The sequence below is a fragment of the Arachis stenosperma genome, chromosome 5 (genome assembly GCF_014773155.1).
Source record: "Arachis stenosperma cultivar V10309 chromosome 5, arast.V10309.gnm1.PFL2, whole genome shotgun sequence".
Lineage (NCBI taxonomy): Eukaryota > Viridiplantae > Streptophyta > Magnoliopsida > Fabales > Fabaceae > Arachis > Arachis stenosperma.
In genome coordinates, this window is record NC_080381.1 from 139185327 (window position 1) to 139202050 (window position 16724).

At 31.9% G+C, this 16724-nt stretch overlaps 1 protein-coding gene and 1 non-coding gene across 2 annotated transcripts; one reads left to right on the top strand and one right to left on the bottom strand.

Annotated features, from left to right (window-relative positions):
* The first annotated feature begins 722 nt into the window (after nucleotides 1-722).
* LOC130983474 (small nucleolar RNA R71) lies at nucleotides 723-826 on the top strand. The gene has a single exon (XR_009087461.1). It is a non-coding gene; the product is annotated as a small nucleolar RNA R71 (small nucleolar RNA).
* A 12017-nt stretch (nucleotides 827-12843) lies between these two features.
* Nucleotides 12844-15927, bottom strand: LOC130979220 (uncharacterized). The gene is made up of 4 exons (XM_057902602.1): nucleotides 15327-15927; nucleotides 15151-15230; nucleotides 14921-15028; nucleotides 12844-13261 (listed from the first exon to the last, which is right to left on the bottom strand). The coding sequence occupies exons 1-3, from the start codon at nucleotides 15760-15762 to the stop codon at nucleotides 14945-14947; spliced, it is 600 nt and encodes a 199-aa protein (XP_057758585.1). The 5' UTR covers nucleotides 15763-15927; the 3' UTR covers nucleotides 12844-13261; nucleotides 14921-14944.
* Between the last annotated feature and the right edge of the window lie 797 nt (nucleotides 15928-16724).

Genomic DNA, 16724 nt, shown 5'->3' on the forward strand with positions numbered 1-16724 from the left:
TGCTTGGGAGAGTACTAGGAGGGAGTTCAGTAACTTTCTTGCTCAGCTGTCCCACTTGTCCTTCCAAATTCCTAATGGAGGACCTTGTTTCATTCATGAAACTTTGAGTGGTCTTTATTAGATCAGAGATCATGGTTGCTAAGTCAGAGGTATTCTGCTTAAAACTCTCTGTCTGTTGCTGAGAAGATGATGGAAAAGGCTTGCTATTGCTAAGCCTGTTTCTTCCACCATTATTGTTATTGAAGCCTTGTTGAGGTTTCTCTTGATTCTTCCATGAGAAATTTGGGTGATTTCTCCATGAAGAGTTATAGGTGTTTCCATAGGGTTCTCCTAGGTAATTCACCTCTTCCATTGAAGGGTTCTCAGGATCATAAGCTTCTTCCTCAGATGAAGCATCCTTAGTACTGTTTGGTGCATTTTGCATTCCAGACAGACTTTGAGAAATCAAATTGACTTGTTGAGTCAATATTTTATTCTGAGCCAAAATGGCATTCAGAGCATCAATCTCAAGAACTCCTTTCTTCTGACTAGTCCCATTGTTCACAGGATTCCTTTCAGAAGTGTACATGAATTGGTTATTTGCAACCATTTCAATTAGCTCTTGAGCCTCTGTAGGCGTCTTCTTCAGATGAAGAGATCCTCCAGCAGAGCTATCCAAAGACATCTTGGATAGTTCAGAGAGACCATCATAGAAAATACCTATGATGCTCCATTCAGAAAGCATGTCAGATGGACATTTTCTGATTAATTGTTTGTATCTTTCCCAAGCTTCATAGAGGGATTCTCCATCCTTCTGTCTGAAGGTTTGGACTTCCACTCTAAGCTTACTCAATTTTTGAGGTGGAAAGAACTTTGCCAAGAAGGCATTGACTAGCTTTTCCCATGAGTCTAGACTTTCTCTAGGTTGTGAGTCCAACCAAGTCCTAGCTCTGTCTCTTACAGCAAAAGGGAATAGCATTAGTCTGTAGACCTCAGGGTCAATCCCATTAGTCTTGACTGTGTCACAGATTTGCAAGAACTCAGCTAAGAACTGATGAGGATCTTCCATTGGAAGTCCATGGAACTTGCAATTCTGTTGCATTAGAGAAACTAATTGAGGCTTAAGCTCAAAGTTGTTTGCTCCAATGGCAGGGATAGAGATGCTTCTCCCATAGAAATCAGGAGTAGGTGCAGTAAAGTCACCCAGCACCTTCCTTGCATTGTTTGCATTGTTGTTGTTTTCGGCTGCCATGTCTTCTTCCTCTTTGAAGAATTCGGTCAGGTCCTCTAAAGAGAGTTGTGCTTTGGCTTCTCTTAGCTTTCTCTTCAAGGTCCTTTCGGGTTCAGGGTCAGCTTCAACAAGAATGCCTTTGTCTCTGCTCCTGCTCATATGAAAGAGAAGAGAACAAGAAAATATGGAATCCTCTATGTCACAGTATAGAGATTCCTTGAAGTGTCAGAGGAAAAGAAAAATGAAAGACAGAGTTAGAAAATTCGAACTTATCAAAGAAGATGGAGTTCGAATTTTGCATTAAAGAATAGTGTTAGTCCATGAATAGAAGGATGTGAGAAGAAGGGAAGTAATTTTTCGAAAATTTAAGCAAAAGATTTTGAAAACATTTTGAAAAACACTTAATTGATTTTCAAAAATAAGAGTGGAAAAGAAATCAAGTGATTTTTGAAAAAGATTTTGAAATTAGAAGTCAAAAAAGATTTGATTGAAAACTATTTTGAAAAAGATGTGATTAAAAAGATTTGATTGAAAAGTTATGGTTTTAAAAAGATGTGATTGAGAAGATATGATTTGAAAACAATTTTAAAAGATATGATTTGAAAACAATTTAAAAAGATATGATTTTAAAGATTAATGACTTGCCTAACAAGAAAAGATATGATTCAAACATAAAACCTTCCTCAACAGAAAAGGCAAAAAATGTTCAATCAAATCATTAATTGTTAGTAAGTATCTTTGAAAAAGGAAAGAAATTAATTTTGAAAACATTTGATTGAAAAGATATGATTTGAAAAAGATTTGATTTTGAAAAACTTTGAAAACTTGAAAAAAATTGATTTTGAAAACAAAATCTTCCCCCTAGCACCATCCTGGCGTTAAACGCCCAGAATGGTATCCATTCTGGCGTTTAACGCCCAAACCTATACCCTTTTGGGCGTTAAACGCCCAGCCAGGCACCCTGGCTGGCGTTTAAACGCCAGTCTGTCTTCTTCACTGGGCATTTTTGAATGCCCAGCTTTTTCTGTGTGATTCCTCTGCAGTATGTTCTGAATCTTCAATTCTCTGTATTATTGACTTGAAAAGACACAAATTAAAAATATTTTTGGATTTTTAATAATAAGGAATAATCAAAATGCAACTAAAATCAAATAACAATGCATGCAAGACACCAAACTTAGCAGTTTGTATACTACTGACACTAACAAAATGAGAATGCATATGAGAAACAACAAAACACTCAAGTCAATAGAATTCAAAGATCAAAACAAGAAAATCATCAAGAACAACTTGAAGATTAATTAAGACACATGCAAAAATTCGAAAAATGCAAGAAGAACAGAAACATGCAATTGACACCAAACTTAAAATGAGACACTAGACTTAAACAAGAAATATTTTTGGATTTTATGATTTTATAAATTTTTTTTTTGTGTTTTTTTTTTCGAAAATTATGTAGAAAAAGAAAATAAAGGTATCAAAATTCTTAATGAGAATTCCAGGAATCATGCAATGTTAGTCTAAAGCTTTAGTCTAAAGGAATTAGACATGGCCGGCCAAGCTTCAGCAGGACACTGCATTCAAGAGCTAAATTGATGAGAATCAATCAGCCTTGGTGATGATAAGAACATCACCTTGAAACACTAGAATTCATTCTTAAGAACTCTGAAGAAAAATACCTAATCTAAGCAACAAGATGAACCGTCAGTTGTCCATACACAAACAATCCCCGGCAACGGCGCCAAAAACTTGGTGCACGAAATTGTGATCACTACAACTTCGCACAACTAACCAGCAAGTGCACTGGGTCGTCCAAGTAATACCTTACGTGAGTAAGGGTCGATCCCACGGAGATTGGTGGTATGAAGCAAGCTATGGTCACCTTGTAAATCTCAGTCAGGCAGACTCAAATGGATATGGTGATGAACGAAAATAACATAAAAGATAAAGATAGTGATACTTATGTATATCATTGGTGTAAGAGCTTCAGACAAGCGTATGAAGATACCTTCCCTTCCGTCTCTCTACTTTCCTACTGTCTTCATCCAATCCTTCTTACTCCTTTCCATGGCAAGCTCGTGTAGGGTTTCACTGTTGTCAGCAGCTACCTCCCATCCTCTCATTGGAAACGATTGCATACGCTCTGGTCACAGCATAGCGGAATCCATATGTCGGTTCTCAATCAGATCGGAATAGAATCCATTGATTCTTTTGGCGTCTGTCACTAACGCCCCACCCTCAGGAGTTTGAAGCACGTCACAGTCATTCAATCATTGAATCCTACTCAGAATACCACAGACAAGGTTTAGACCTTCCGGATTCTCTTGAATGCCGCCATCAGGTCCTGCCTATACCACGAAGATTCCGATTAAAGAATCCAAGAGATATTCACTAAGCCTCAGATGCTTGTAGAACAAGAATGGTTGTCAGTCACTTTGTTCATGGGTGAGAATGATGATGGGCGTCAATCATCACATTCATCAGGTTGAAGAACAAGTGATATCTTGGATAAAGAACAAGCGGAATTGAATAGAAGAACAATAGTAATTGCATTAATACTCGAGGTACAGCAGAGCTCCACACCTTAATCTATGGTGTGTAGAAACTCCACCGTTGAAAATACATAAGCATAGGGTCTAGGCATGGCCGAATGGCCAGCCTCCCAAAGTGATCAAAAGATCTAAAGAAAAAGGTTCCAAAGATCAAAAGATGAAAATACAATAGTAAAAGGTCCTACTTATAGAAAACTAGTAGCCTAGGGTGTACAGAGATGAGTAAATGACATAAAAATCCACTTCCGGGCCCACTTGGTGTGTGCTTGGGCTGAGCAATGAAGCATTTTCGTGTAGAGACGTTTTCTGGAGTTAAACGCCAGCTTTCATGCCAGTTTGGGCGTTTAACTCCAAGTTTTATGCCAGTTCCGGCGTTTAACGCTGGAATTTCTTGAGGTGACTTTGAACGCCGGTTTGGGCCATCAAATCTTGGGCAAAGTATGGACTATTATATATTGCTGGAAAGCCCAGGATGTCTACTTTCCAATGCCGTTGAGAGCGCGCCAATTGGGCTTCTGTAGCTCCAGAAAATCTACTTCGAGTGCAGGGAGGTCAGAATCCAACAGCATCTGCAGTCCTTTTGAGTCTCTGGATCAGATTTTTGCTCAGATCCCTCAATTTCAGCCAGAAAATACCTGAAATCACAGAAAAACACACAAACTCATAGTAAAGTCCAGAAAAGTGAATTTTAACTAAAAACTAATAAAAATATACTAAAAACTCAACTCAAACTACTAAAAACATACTAAAAACAATGCCAAAAAGTGTATAAATTATCCGCTCATCAGAGATGCGTGAACGTTACTCTCAATTAAGGGTTGATCAGTTTATCACATTAGAAAGAATAAGATTGTTTTTTGATGTTGCAGAATACAGAACTGTGTCTGGTGTTGCTGGACCGTTGGTTATTCTTGATAAAGTTAAGGTAATGACTAGTTTTAATGCTATGCTTATTGCATATTCTAGAATTTTGAACTTTTCTCAATGAAATGTATCACTTTCTGTGCGGTGTGACTGAATTTTATACTGATCAACTGCAATAGGGACCAAAATTTCAAGAGATTGTTAAACTAGAAATTAAACTTTCTATTTCTTGTGTAATTATTTGAACTAGAAATTAAACTTTCTGTTTCTTGTGCAGTGATCTTAGCAACAACCACATTGGAGGGCCATTCCATTCACTGTGTAATAAACATTGTGAATATACTGCTCATTTTTGTAAAGAGAATTTGTTGTCCTTTGTATTCCTCCTCTGCTGTCTAATTTTCTCTTTAATCCCAAAACAAAAAAATCATTAAAAAGCCTTGTTATAATATTTCCTTTGGCTGTTATCTTCGTTGAGGATTTCTTTTCATCTAACTTCAATTTCTTATCTATGGTTAAAAATATAAACATATATATATATATATATGCAGGACACGTGACTCAACTCTCAGCAAGCTAAGCTTCTCTGAACTTGTGTCTCTTTCTCTCTGTTTCAAATTCCAATTACTTAGCTTCCTTTGAATTGTAGTTTTCATCATCTATTTTTTTTAATTAAAAATAAATAATAATCTCAAGTGGGATGAAGATTTGTAATAAATAATTTGAAGCTCTAACTTTTTTGCTTCTTTGAATCTCCAGTGGGCAGTGACAACAAGTGGCATGAGGATTGTTTGTACAAGACATTTTACTTCAAAGTTTAAATTGATGAGCTCGTTCAATTGTTTTATTGAAGGCTAAATCTACTGAAAGGTTCACAGTTGGAATCTAAAACAGGTTTAGGATTAAATAAGTGCAACAAATCAAATTTACTTGAACATGATTTCTTTGATTTTTAACAAAATAGTATCTCTTGTTTTCAAGATTTTGTAAAAACAAAAATTGAAATCATTAAATCTGTTTTTATTATGCTTTTCTAAATCTTGTAAAAGTAAGAAACATATGAATACACCATATGAATACACCGAATAATGTTATGAGAATACGTGGCAACAATAGTTTCAATTATATTATAATATGTGATGCAATTTGCAAAACTGAATTGATCTTAACCGTGCCATGCAATTTTAGAATTTTCATGGTTTATTTATTTAGTGATTATGGTATAGTATCGTTTACTTGAGCATTTTTCTTCTCTTCATATTATTAACTATATATATATGATTTTTCAGAACCTGAAGTCTGGATTGAAATTGCTGGAATGGTTTATATCTTTTTTTATTGTGCTCATAATTATATTTTTGTTGTAGGGATTGGATCAAGAGAGTGACATTCTATCACTAAGAGAGTTAGGAAGTAGGTTTTCTGGAACGAGCAACAAAGAAGCATGATCTTGTATGATAAAGATTTTATGTATTAAGTATTATTTTTGAAATTATTGAAAAATGTTATCTTTGATATTTTTGTTTTTGGATTATGATTTTTTATTTTCGGAGACTGTATGAATTAAAAATCTTGTTATGATGTTTGATTTAAGGTTATACTTTTTGGTTATTATGAGATTTTAAAGTTTGAGTTCTAAAAATGTCACTTTAAATACATAGTTTCAATCTCATTTTAAAAAGTATAAAATTGCAATTAGGTAAAAACGTCATTTTAAACAAAAATGGTGCCATTATATCTTGGTAAAAACGGCAGTTAAAAAATGCCATTTTAAACGAAAAGGATGCCACTAAATCTTGGTAAAAACGGCGGTTAGAAATGCCATTTTAAACGAAAAGGATGCCATTAAATTTTGGTAAAAACGGCGGTTAGAAACGTCATTTTAAACGAGAAGGATGCCATTAAACTCAGGTAAAAACGGCGGTTACAAACTGCCATTTTAAACAACAACAAAACCGCCAGAAAACCGCCGTATTATCCACTGGTTATTACGGCGGTTTTCAGAAAATCGCCGTATTATCCACTGGTTATTACGGCGGTTTTTAGAAAACCGCCGTAATAACCAGAATGGCGCCCAGAATTCTGGCGTTTCTTGGAAGCGCCGTTTTCGGTAATAATGGCAGTTGTAACCGCCGTAATTACCTTAAAAAACCGCCATTTTAACCCCCTTTTTTTGTAGTGTACAACTTCACCTGCAAACTTTTGTGTAGTAAAAGTTTAAAACCATCAAATAATTTTTACTTGTATGAATAATTGAATCTCAACAATCTTTATCTTTCTTAAAAAAATAATCTTATTACAGTTCTAATGTTCTTTCAATAATTCAATAAAAGAATATGAGTGAAAGTAATTACATAGATATTTTACTTATTTTAAAACTTAAAAATTATAATTTCTAATATAACTAAATAGCCATTATTATAAAAAGATATTTTAGTCTCTTAAAATTAATTATAAAAAATTATTTTAGTATTTTAAGGGTTAAGTATAAGAGTATTTATATCTTTTTAATATTTTATTAATTTTTTTATTTTAATATATATAATCAAATAATTTTAATTAATCTTATACGAAAAATTTAGTCTTTTTCATATTAATGACTAAAAGGGTATTTTAATACTCTAATATGATGAACCACAACAATTTTTTTTAATTATATTCAAATTTTTAATTTTTAACACAATTAAATAATATGAATTAGTCCTATGATAGTATGATGGTATTTTATTTTATTTTTTTAATTAACCTTCAAAGGTTGTTTTGTTTTCTTGAACATCAATTATAAGGGTATTTTAGTCTTTCAAAAATTGAGATTAATCCTAAAAAATTATTTTAGTTTTTTAAAAGTTAAGTATAAGGATATTTTAGTCATTTTCATATGTAAAATTTTAAATTTTTCATACAATCATACAATTTTAATTAATCATATAAGGGTAATTTTGCCTTTTTAAAATCAATGTTAAAAATTTTGTAGTCTTTTAAAATAAATTCTAAGCAAACTTCAGACTTGTTATAATGAAATTCAAATATTAATTTCTAATACAATTAAACATACTTAAATATGAAGGATATTTTAGGTTTTTTTTAATTAATACTAAAAGTTTGTTTTTATTTGAGTTTTAAAGAAAATCTTAGTCATTTAAAATAAATTAAAAGGATATTTTAGTCTTATTAAAATTAAATTTAAATTTTTTATTTCTAATATAAGTAAACTATATGAATAATTCTATAATGATATTTTTAGTCTTTTTAAAATTAAACTTAAAATATTATTTTGTTATTTTAAAAAAATTAATTATAAAGATATTTTAGTTGTTTTAAAATTTAAAATTTATAATTTTTAATACAATTAACTAAGACACTCATCCAAATATTATTGTTTAATTTGATTAAAAAAAACATGAATGTATAGACGTGAAAAAAATAAAACGAAGAAGGAGTAGTGGAGTACTATTCAATAAATCCAAAATTTGAATACAACATAGAGTAGTGATAATTAATTTATAACATCCAGTCACACACCAATAGTAATAAAAATTGTGCCTACAGTTTCTAATATAGGAAAACTAATGATAAAGTTAAAAGAAAAATAGATTTTTGTTAGCTTAGAAATTTAATTTAATGCTTCTAATAATGATGTTCTTTCACACTAACATAACATATAAATTCGATCTTATATAAATTTGCAGGGGAAAAAAAAGGCTAGAGTTGTACAATAGTTGAGATATCAATCTACAAAATTGAAGAGTTGCATACAGCATACTTAAACTCGACAATAATATGTTTGGTAAAATTGAAAGAGACGAAAATCTAAAGGTGGTGAATTGAATTATATTGACATAAACTTCCTTGAGTTAGCAAGCTACATTTTTTTCATTGATAAATAAGCCATGCGGCTCTCAAAATTCTTACAGCATTTTAGATTCAATACAATAATTATACTTTGTTTGGATGGAGTGAATATAGAAGGAAAGAAAATGTGAAGAAAGAAAATGAATAGAAATGTGACTTTTTTGTTGTTTGGATGAGGAAGAAAAATAAAGTGAAAAAAAAAATTGATGCGGGACTCATAAAAATATTTTCTTCTCAAAGATGAGATGAAAATAGAAGAAAAATGGGTAACAAATGTAAAATTACTAATTTATCTTTTAATTAATTAAAAAAATAAAAGATATAAGGGTATTAATGTAATTTTTTCTATTATAATTTTTTCTATTCTCACTTTTCTTTTTATCCAAATAAAAGAATTTTTTTTTATTTTCTTTTTATCCATTTTCTCTTTATCCAAACAACACATAAAACAATCCATTTTTTCTTCTATTTTTGCTCCTCTCATCTTCTTTCCTTCCATTTTCTATTATCTATCCAAACAAAGTGTTAACGGTTTTTCATCCCTCGGCCCGACAGGCAAAGGACTAATCTGTCGCAGTACTGAGCTCCATTTAAGGGTTTGCCGCTGGCCAATGGGTTGCTGCATGCACAAGGCGGGATTCGAACCCCCGACCTTGCTTAAGCGGATTAGTGAGCTAACCACTATATCAACCCAACTTGGTTGTCTATTTACTCATTTAAATGGGTGGATTTTGTCTCGAAAATTAAATCCGTTTAAATTTCGGGCTAAACAGGCTGAACCCGATTAAACAAAAAAAATGACGGACTAAATGGGTTAGCTCGTGGGCTAAACTGGTGGCCCTTTTTTTTACATTTTTTTTTAAAAAGTAGCACTTTCAACTGATATGTCTTTCGATCCGATCTGAAAATTCGACTCGTCAATTAAAAAAAAATATTATTTTAAAGGTTTTTGACCTAAAATGATTTTTTTTGTCAAAATATTTTTTAAAAAATAAAATAAAAGGATAAACGGACTGGTCCATTTAACCCGTCAGGCTGACTATAAATGATCCGGACAAAAAATTATGATCCGCGAATAAAGCGAGATTAAACGGGCCAGCCAATTTAACCCGTGAGCTTAATGGACTGGACCTAAATAGAACGGATTAGCCCATTTGACAACCCTAACTCAACACTCAAATATGTGTTTCTCTTTAGGATTGTTATTTCTTATCTACTCTTATCTTAGTCTTTAATATTAAATAATATATACACAATTTTCTTTCTTTTAAATTCATTTTAGATTATTTTTTTCTTTTAAATAATATATACTCTGTTAGTTCTTATAGTCAATAGTGGAGTTTGAAAAAAAATTTTGGAGAAGTCAAAAATTTAACATAAAAATTTAATAATAATATTTATATTAAAATAAATTTTATAAATATAATTATTTTTTTAAATTTGTTACTAATAAGATAATAGATAAATAATTCTACAAATAAAAAATATAAAATAGTTTATAATGATACTCTTCAAGTTTTTAATGACTTAAAATCTTCTTGAATCAGAACTAAACTTTTCAGCAATTTATAATATTTATTGATTTTTTTATCAATTTATACAAATAAAATAATATCAATACTTATTAAATATTCTAATATTTTTTATTATATAAAAAATTAAGTTAAATAAACAGTAAAATATAAAATAATATTAAATTAAACAAATAAAAATACCTAAATTTTTATATTTGAACTCGAAGGTAGAGAGAGTATTACTTGTTGAATAGAAAATTGTGAAATATGAATAGGTATTTTAGCCAACTAAACTATCTTTTATTTTTTGAAGAAGTACTATTAATTTTTTTATAATAAATTTGGGGAGGTCATGTCCCATTGTCTCAACTAAACTACTCTGCCTCTGCAGTTATAGTAATTTCACCAAATTTGTAATTAAGTTCATATTTTTTTTTCAATTAGGTCCTACGCTATTTTTAACTTTATAATTAGGTCCTTTCTAATAGTGTAAAAAATTAGTTAAACTAAATATTTTTCTACAAATTGAAAGTATCAATAATTAAGAACCTAATTAGATCTTTGATCACATAATTTTTAAGAGAAATATTCTGTTAATTTTAACGTTTTTTACATAAAAATAACCCAATTACAAAATTAAAAATAGTATGAAAACTTAATTGAAAAGAAAAAAATATGGACTTAATTAAAAATTTGATAAAATTATAGTCTATAGAGACCAACAAAATAATTAAATCTATTTTATATAATAATAATAATAATAATAATAATAATAATAATAATTCACTACAAGAAATTACCGAAATAGCGACTGATTTTTCTTGAAAATCGGTCGCTAAACCCTTAGTGACCGACTTTGATTGTCGCTAAAACCTTGGTCGCTAATTAAAAAATAGCGACCAACTTCGGTCGCTAAATCGGTTGCTAACATAATCGGTCGCTAAGTAAATCGGTTGCTAACATAATCGATTGCTAAATAATAACAAACTTTTCGATTGCTAAATCGATCGCTAATTTGCGGCCAGTATTTTGGTCTCTAATTCGCGACCAACATTTCAGTCTCTAATTCGGTCATTAAGTGGAGACTTGTATTTTAGCAACTAACATTTTAGTCGGTAAATCGGTCGATAAATCGGTCGCTAATCAACAACCAAACATTTTAGTAACCAAATTTTTATGTCTGATCCTAACTTTTTAATTATGAACTTTTTACTAAATTTCTATATCTACACCATCAAATATTGAAAAATCATGAACACAAAACCTACACTTTAACATATAAAAGTCAACCCATAACAGATATATCTCAAATAACATAACACACTTAACCAATAATCAAAATAATTCATCAATTCAATATCATAGATAACAACAATAATAAAAAAATAACACTCTCAAATTACGTACTAATTACACCATTTAAAGTCTATTAACTAACGCATCACAACTACAATAAAATAATCACTCTTCAGACGTATGGTCACCATCTTCATCATCTCTTATATTTGTTTCTCCATCTTTTAGTTGAGGAATCGAAATTTGTTATGTATATTTTAAAAAAATTTATAATATTTATTAGATAAAAAATATTTGATTTTTAAATTTTTTTGTCTTTTTCAATCTAATTTTTAAATCATTGTTCTCTTCTTACATTTTTTTTATTATTTTTTCATGTTCTGACCTTTGCAACTAATTGAATGAGTGAGAACTCGAACCATGATAACTAGGCTTTTTTTCAATTGCAGTGGATTCTATTCTAAGTCCATAAATTCTTTTTTTTTTTTAATTACGACTACTTCTTACACCTCTATCTTATTTAATGCATTACTTTTTTCTTCAAATGTTTATTTTTGCGTAGTCTATTTTATAGCATTCTTAAATTCATCCTACCAATATCAAAATAAGATCAATTATTACTCTAGCATAATTAGTTAACTCAAAAAAGAAATAAAGCATGTTAAGCCTGTTCTATAAAATTCTTTAATAGACCAAGAATAATATAACTCTTCATATAATCAGAAGGTAGAGAATTGATAGGAGTTCGGTTTTTAATATAGAAATAAGTTTCTCTAATAATACTAGGAATAGAGTTATATTGTGACTGACAAAATAGCAGTGGAAACTTTGTTGTTAATTTTGTATATTATTGAAAAACTTTTTTATGCCTGTTTATTTCATTAATCGTCTATAATAAGTTTCTCTAATAATACACGTTCAAAGTGATTTTTTCCTTTTTTTTTTATAACAAAATAAAATTTTAAGGAATGGCTTTGATAAACTATATCCTCTTATTTGATAATTGAGATAATGGATTGAAATGAAATTTCATCAAAACCTAATTGAATGTATGTTATGTCTTTTTTTAATATATATTCACCAGAAATTAAGGTTGTGTCCTAGCAAAAATAGTATCCGAGGAAAACTACTTCATGACATCTAAAGAGCTCATTGTTTTGTTTCGAAATTAAAACTCTACCAGGACCTACTCGAGAATACAGAATAATTAAATTAACTTTGATGTTAAACGAAAATACGAAATGAATAACTGAACAATACTTAAATACCATATTTTTCTCCTAACAAGAAAAAGAAAGGAAAAGAAGCCAAGTGATAATACTAGAAGTTTCAAATAAATAAGAAGTTATAACTTTTAGTTTCTTCTGATGATTATATATAGACTTGTCAAACTCCACTACAAAAAGAAATTTGTAAACTCATATCTATTGTACCTAATGCTTTATCAATTATCATTTCCTTCAAAAAAATTGCATGCACTCCACCACAATTAGTTAATAAAACTCAAATTTATAAACTCATAATTCAGTTTTTGTTTCGGTACCACATATAGAAATCTATTTTATATAATAATAATAATAATAATAATAATAATAATAATAATAGAACTTAAATTGTAACACCCTCACTATCAGAAGTCACGCTTCCGACTGCGCCACTCTGATAGTAAGAAGTACTACGACTACTTTACATACTAAATATTAAAATAAGAGCTTGTGACTTGACACTGTATCGCTGATTTCTTTTAAAACCAGAAATAAATACTTCATCTTAAGAAAAATACAAGCAGACATAGATTCATATACAAGACTTCTTACATAATAACTCAATATATTATACATATAAAACATACAATTCCTATCCCTCTTACAAACTTGTAATAACAAAGACGAGGGAAGAAAATAATCTAATTGATACAACAACATATAAACCTAACGCGGTATAACTCTTCTTAATGCTTCTTCATCCGGTTCCTGAAAAGGTAAAGCTGTAGGGGGTGAGAACCTAACCACACGGTCTCACCACGGAGTTCAAAGTTGTCATAAGAAGATATTTAATAAGAAACTATTTTCAAGCTCAGTGATTATCATAGCCTTATGAATCTCTTAAAACCAATAGAAAATCGTTCAAAAACCCTTTTCAAAGAAACAATGTTTAATCTTTCAGAAATCCGAAATCTTTTCTTACTTATAAGAAAACTCTCAATCAGAAACCAATCATGCAATCAAACAACACCACCATTAATTCAGCATCAGAGTTCATTCTCAAATGTAATACACCAGGACAAACACAGGCAAGACAGACAAGGAAAGCACAAGTAGGTAGCAGTTACAGCAACTAGTTCAAGTAGCAGTTAAGAACAGTTTAGCAATTAGGCAAACCAAAACAAGTTCAAACCCAAACAAAACATATAAATGCATATGATGCATGCCTGTCCTATGGCTGATGAGGCTCATCTGTCGGTTATCCAGCCAACCCGACAAGTCTGAATTGTCCTTAGACTGTCCCCCGACGTGCATCCCCAAGAGTCTATGCATAGCTTTTTCTCAAATAAATAATATTGCTCAATGGGGGTATCATTCCCGGGAATTTATATAGTGCCCGGTCACACTTACGTCGTAGGGTCAACAGAGTATCGAGTTTTCAACCTGGTACACGTGGTGGCAAGCCACGGCACTTAATCCAGGGAACCTCGTATCTCAGATATTTCAAATTCATAAGCCATATAAATAATTCATTCATCATTCATCAATATCTAAGCCATTCTCAATATCATCATCATTCGTCAATCCATATCCCATTTTCAAATTCATTCAAAAATCATATTTCAAATTAATCCTCAACATCCTTCTTTCCGTTAATCAACAATCTCAATTCAAAACATAATTCTTTCTTTTCTAAATAAATCAATCTGAAACAAATAACGTTTAAGAACTAAATCTTTTTAAATAGTTACTTCAAACAAAACTTCCAATTTTCTAAAATTTCGGCAGCATCTCCTCTAAAACTCGGACTTTGCCACCCTTTTCGGGTCCCAACCAAACCAAACCAAACACCTGTTAATCATTCAAATCACTTCCAATAATAATTTTCACAACAACCACACTCAACACAGGAAAATTGCAAAATCCAGAATCCAATCAACCAATCCTATAAATCGCAGTTTAAATCAACCTCATTCAACAGCATTAATCAATAATTAAGAACTTTCAGTTTTCTCAAACAGTTTCAAACCAAACCGTTCCTCAAACCATGTTTGAACCATTACCAAAATAGTAAATTATTCTCAATAAACAAACCGTTTCCAAATATCAAATCGGGTTCAATATCACATCAAATTTCAATACTAAACCTTTCCTAAAATCGAATTGTTTCCAAAATTAAACTAAATGCCATTATTAAATCTCTCCCATTAATTCCAAGAAAACCACTTTAACAACATCAGTTAACTAATCAGAATATTCAGTTTTCTCAATCGATCCATCTATCAAACAAACTAATAATCTTATTCATCCAAAACAACTCTATTCAATTCATAAGACTCGGGAAATCACCAAAGATGTATTTTACGCATTAATATCGATTTACAACAACTCTGAAAAATAAAACAAGTTTAAGAAAAGCACCCCTACCTCAGTTAGATGAATCCGCGTAATTTATCGTGATAATCCCTTTTCTTTCAATTCATGGCGACAGTGACAACAATAACTCCCATAGAGACAACAACAGCCTCGACACCTCTTATAACAACCCAGTGACCGAAATAGTTTCAAGAAACCGAAGACAAGGACATATATCAAAAATTGAATCAGAACAAGCATATGACAACAATAATTATAAGGGTTTTAGATGGAAAACTCACTGCAGCTACAGAGGAACAGAACGGTGGAGAAGCAAAGAACGTAATCAGGGACCTATGCGTCTGTCCCGATGGCAGTAACACTATTCCGATTGGTAAGGCAGCAGGGATATCAATAAAATCAGAATAGCGGAGCAAAACAGAAATAGAACAGATTCAAGAAAGGAGGAAGCAGTTACCGGTAAATCTAGCCTGGTTCCGACAACAGCGTATAGCCGAGTAACTTGCAACAACCAAAACCCAAGAAGACAGAGGCTTCAGATACGGTCTCTGGCGGCCACAAACACGGTTGTGCGACTCAAAACAGAACCAGGTAGAGCGGCAGTAGCCTCCAGCAACTCCGGTGAGCTTCCTCAACGACGGGGATGGCAGGAGCTTCGGCGGTGCTGACCGAGGCTGGACGGCGGCAGGAACGACGGCGGTAGCTTCACGCAGCACGACGGCGCCTATCCTTCCCCCACCGCGAGCTCTCTGTCTCTCTCTCGCCCTCTGTTCCGATGACAGCGACGATGGCTCCCTTCGGCGACGACGACGGCACGAACAGGAACAGCTGCGGCGGCAAACTTCATCTGCGGCGGCGAGCTTCATCTGCAGCGAGGAACGGCGCAATAGCATCGTTCTTCTTCTCCTCTGGCTCGTGGTCGGCGGCGACGGGTGCGAGGTCAGTGGCGATCCGCGATGGTGGCGACGAGCTGGAGGACGAACGGCGGCAGCTGTGGCAGCGGTCTTCCTCTCCCACCAACGCTCTCTCTCTCTTTCTTGGATCTCCCCTTCTCTCGATTAGCAGCGGCGGCGGCGGTGGCAGTGACACCCACCGCGCCGCCTCCCCCTTCTCTTCCTCGGCATCCCCCTTTCCCGCTTCCCTTCTTTCCTTCTCTCTTTCTTCTTTTCTTTCTTTCTTTCCTTATTTTCTTTTGTTTTCCTCTGCCGTGGGTGTAATAGGAGAAGGACTAATGACGGCTAGGGTTACTAAAAGGAGGATTAGGGTTTAATTTGGGGAAAATGTGAAATTAGGAATTTTTGGACAAATTGGAATTTTGTTAAATTTTAATAAAATTAAGAGATATTATATTAAATTAAATATAAAATATCAATCTTTAAAATATCCTTTCGATTACTAATTTATAAATTAGTTTCGATTAAATGCTAATTAAATAAAAATTGGAGACAAATAAATTAATTCTCCTTTATTTATAAAATAAGGTTAAAAAAATATAAATATTTAAAATTAAGACATATAAAATATTCACTATTTTTTAATTATAAGAATTCTAAATAAAAAATAAGAGTTTACTCAATTTTTATATAAAAATCTCCAAAATACAGTTTTAAATAAATATAATGCATCATAAATAATTAATTAATAACTTTTAAAAAAAAATTAGAGGTCTTACATAAATTGTGATAAGCTAGAATACCATATAATGGAATACAGCTAGTTATGCTTAATAATAAAAATTTCTAAAAATTGTGATTACAACTACTTCATAGAGAAGTAGCCAGGCAAACTATGATTGCTAACTAGACTCGAACCTAAATCTCCACCACTTCCAGTCTTCCACTACTTAATAGTCAGT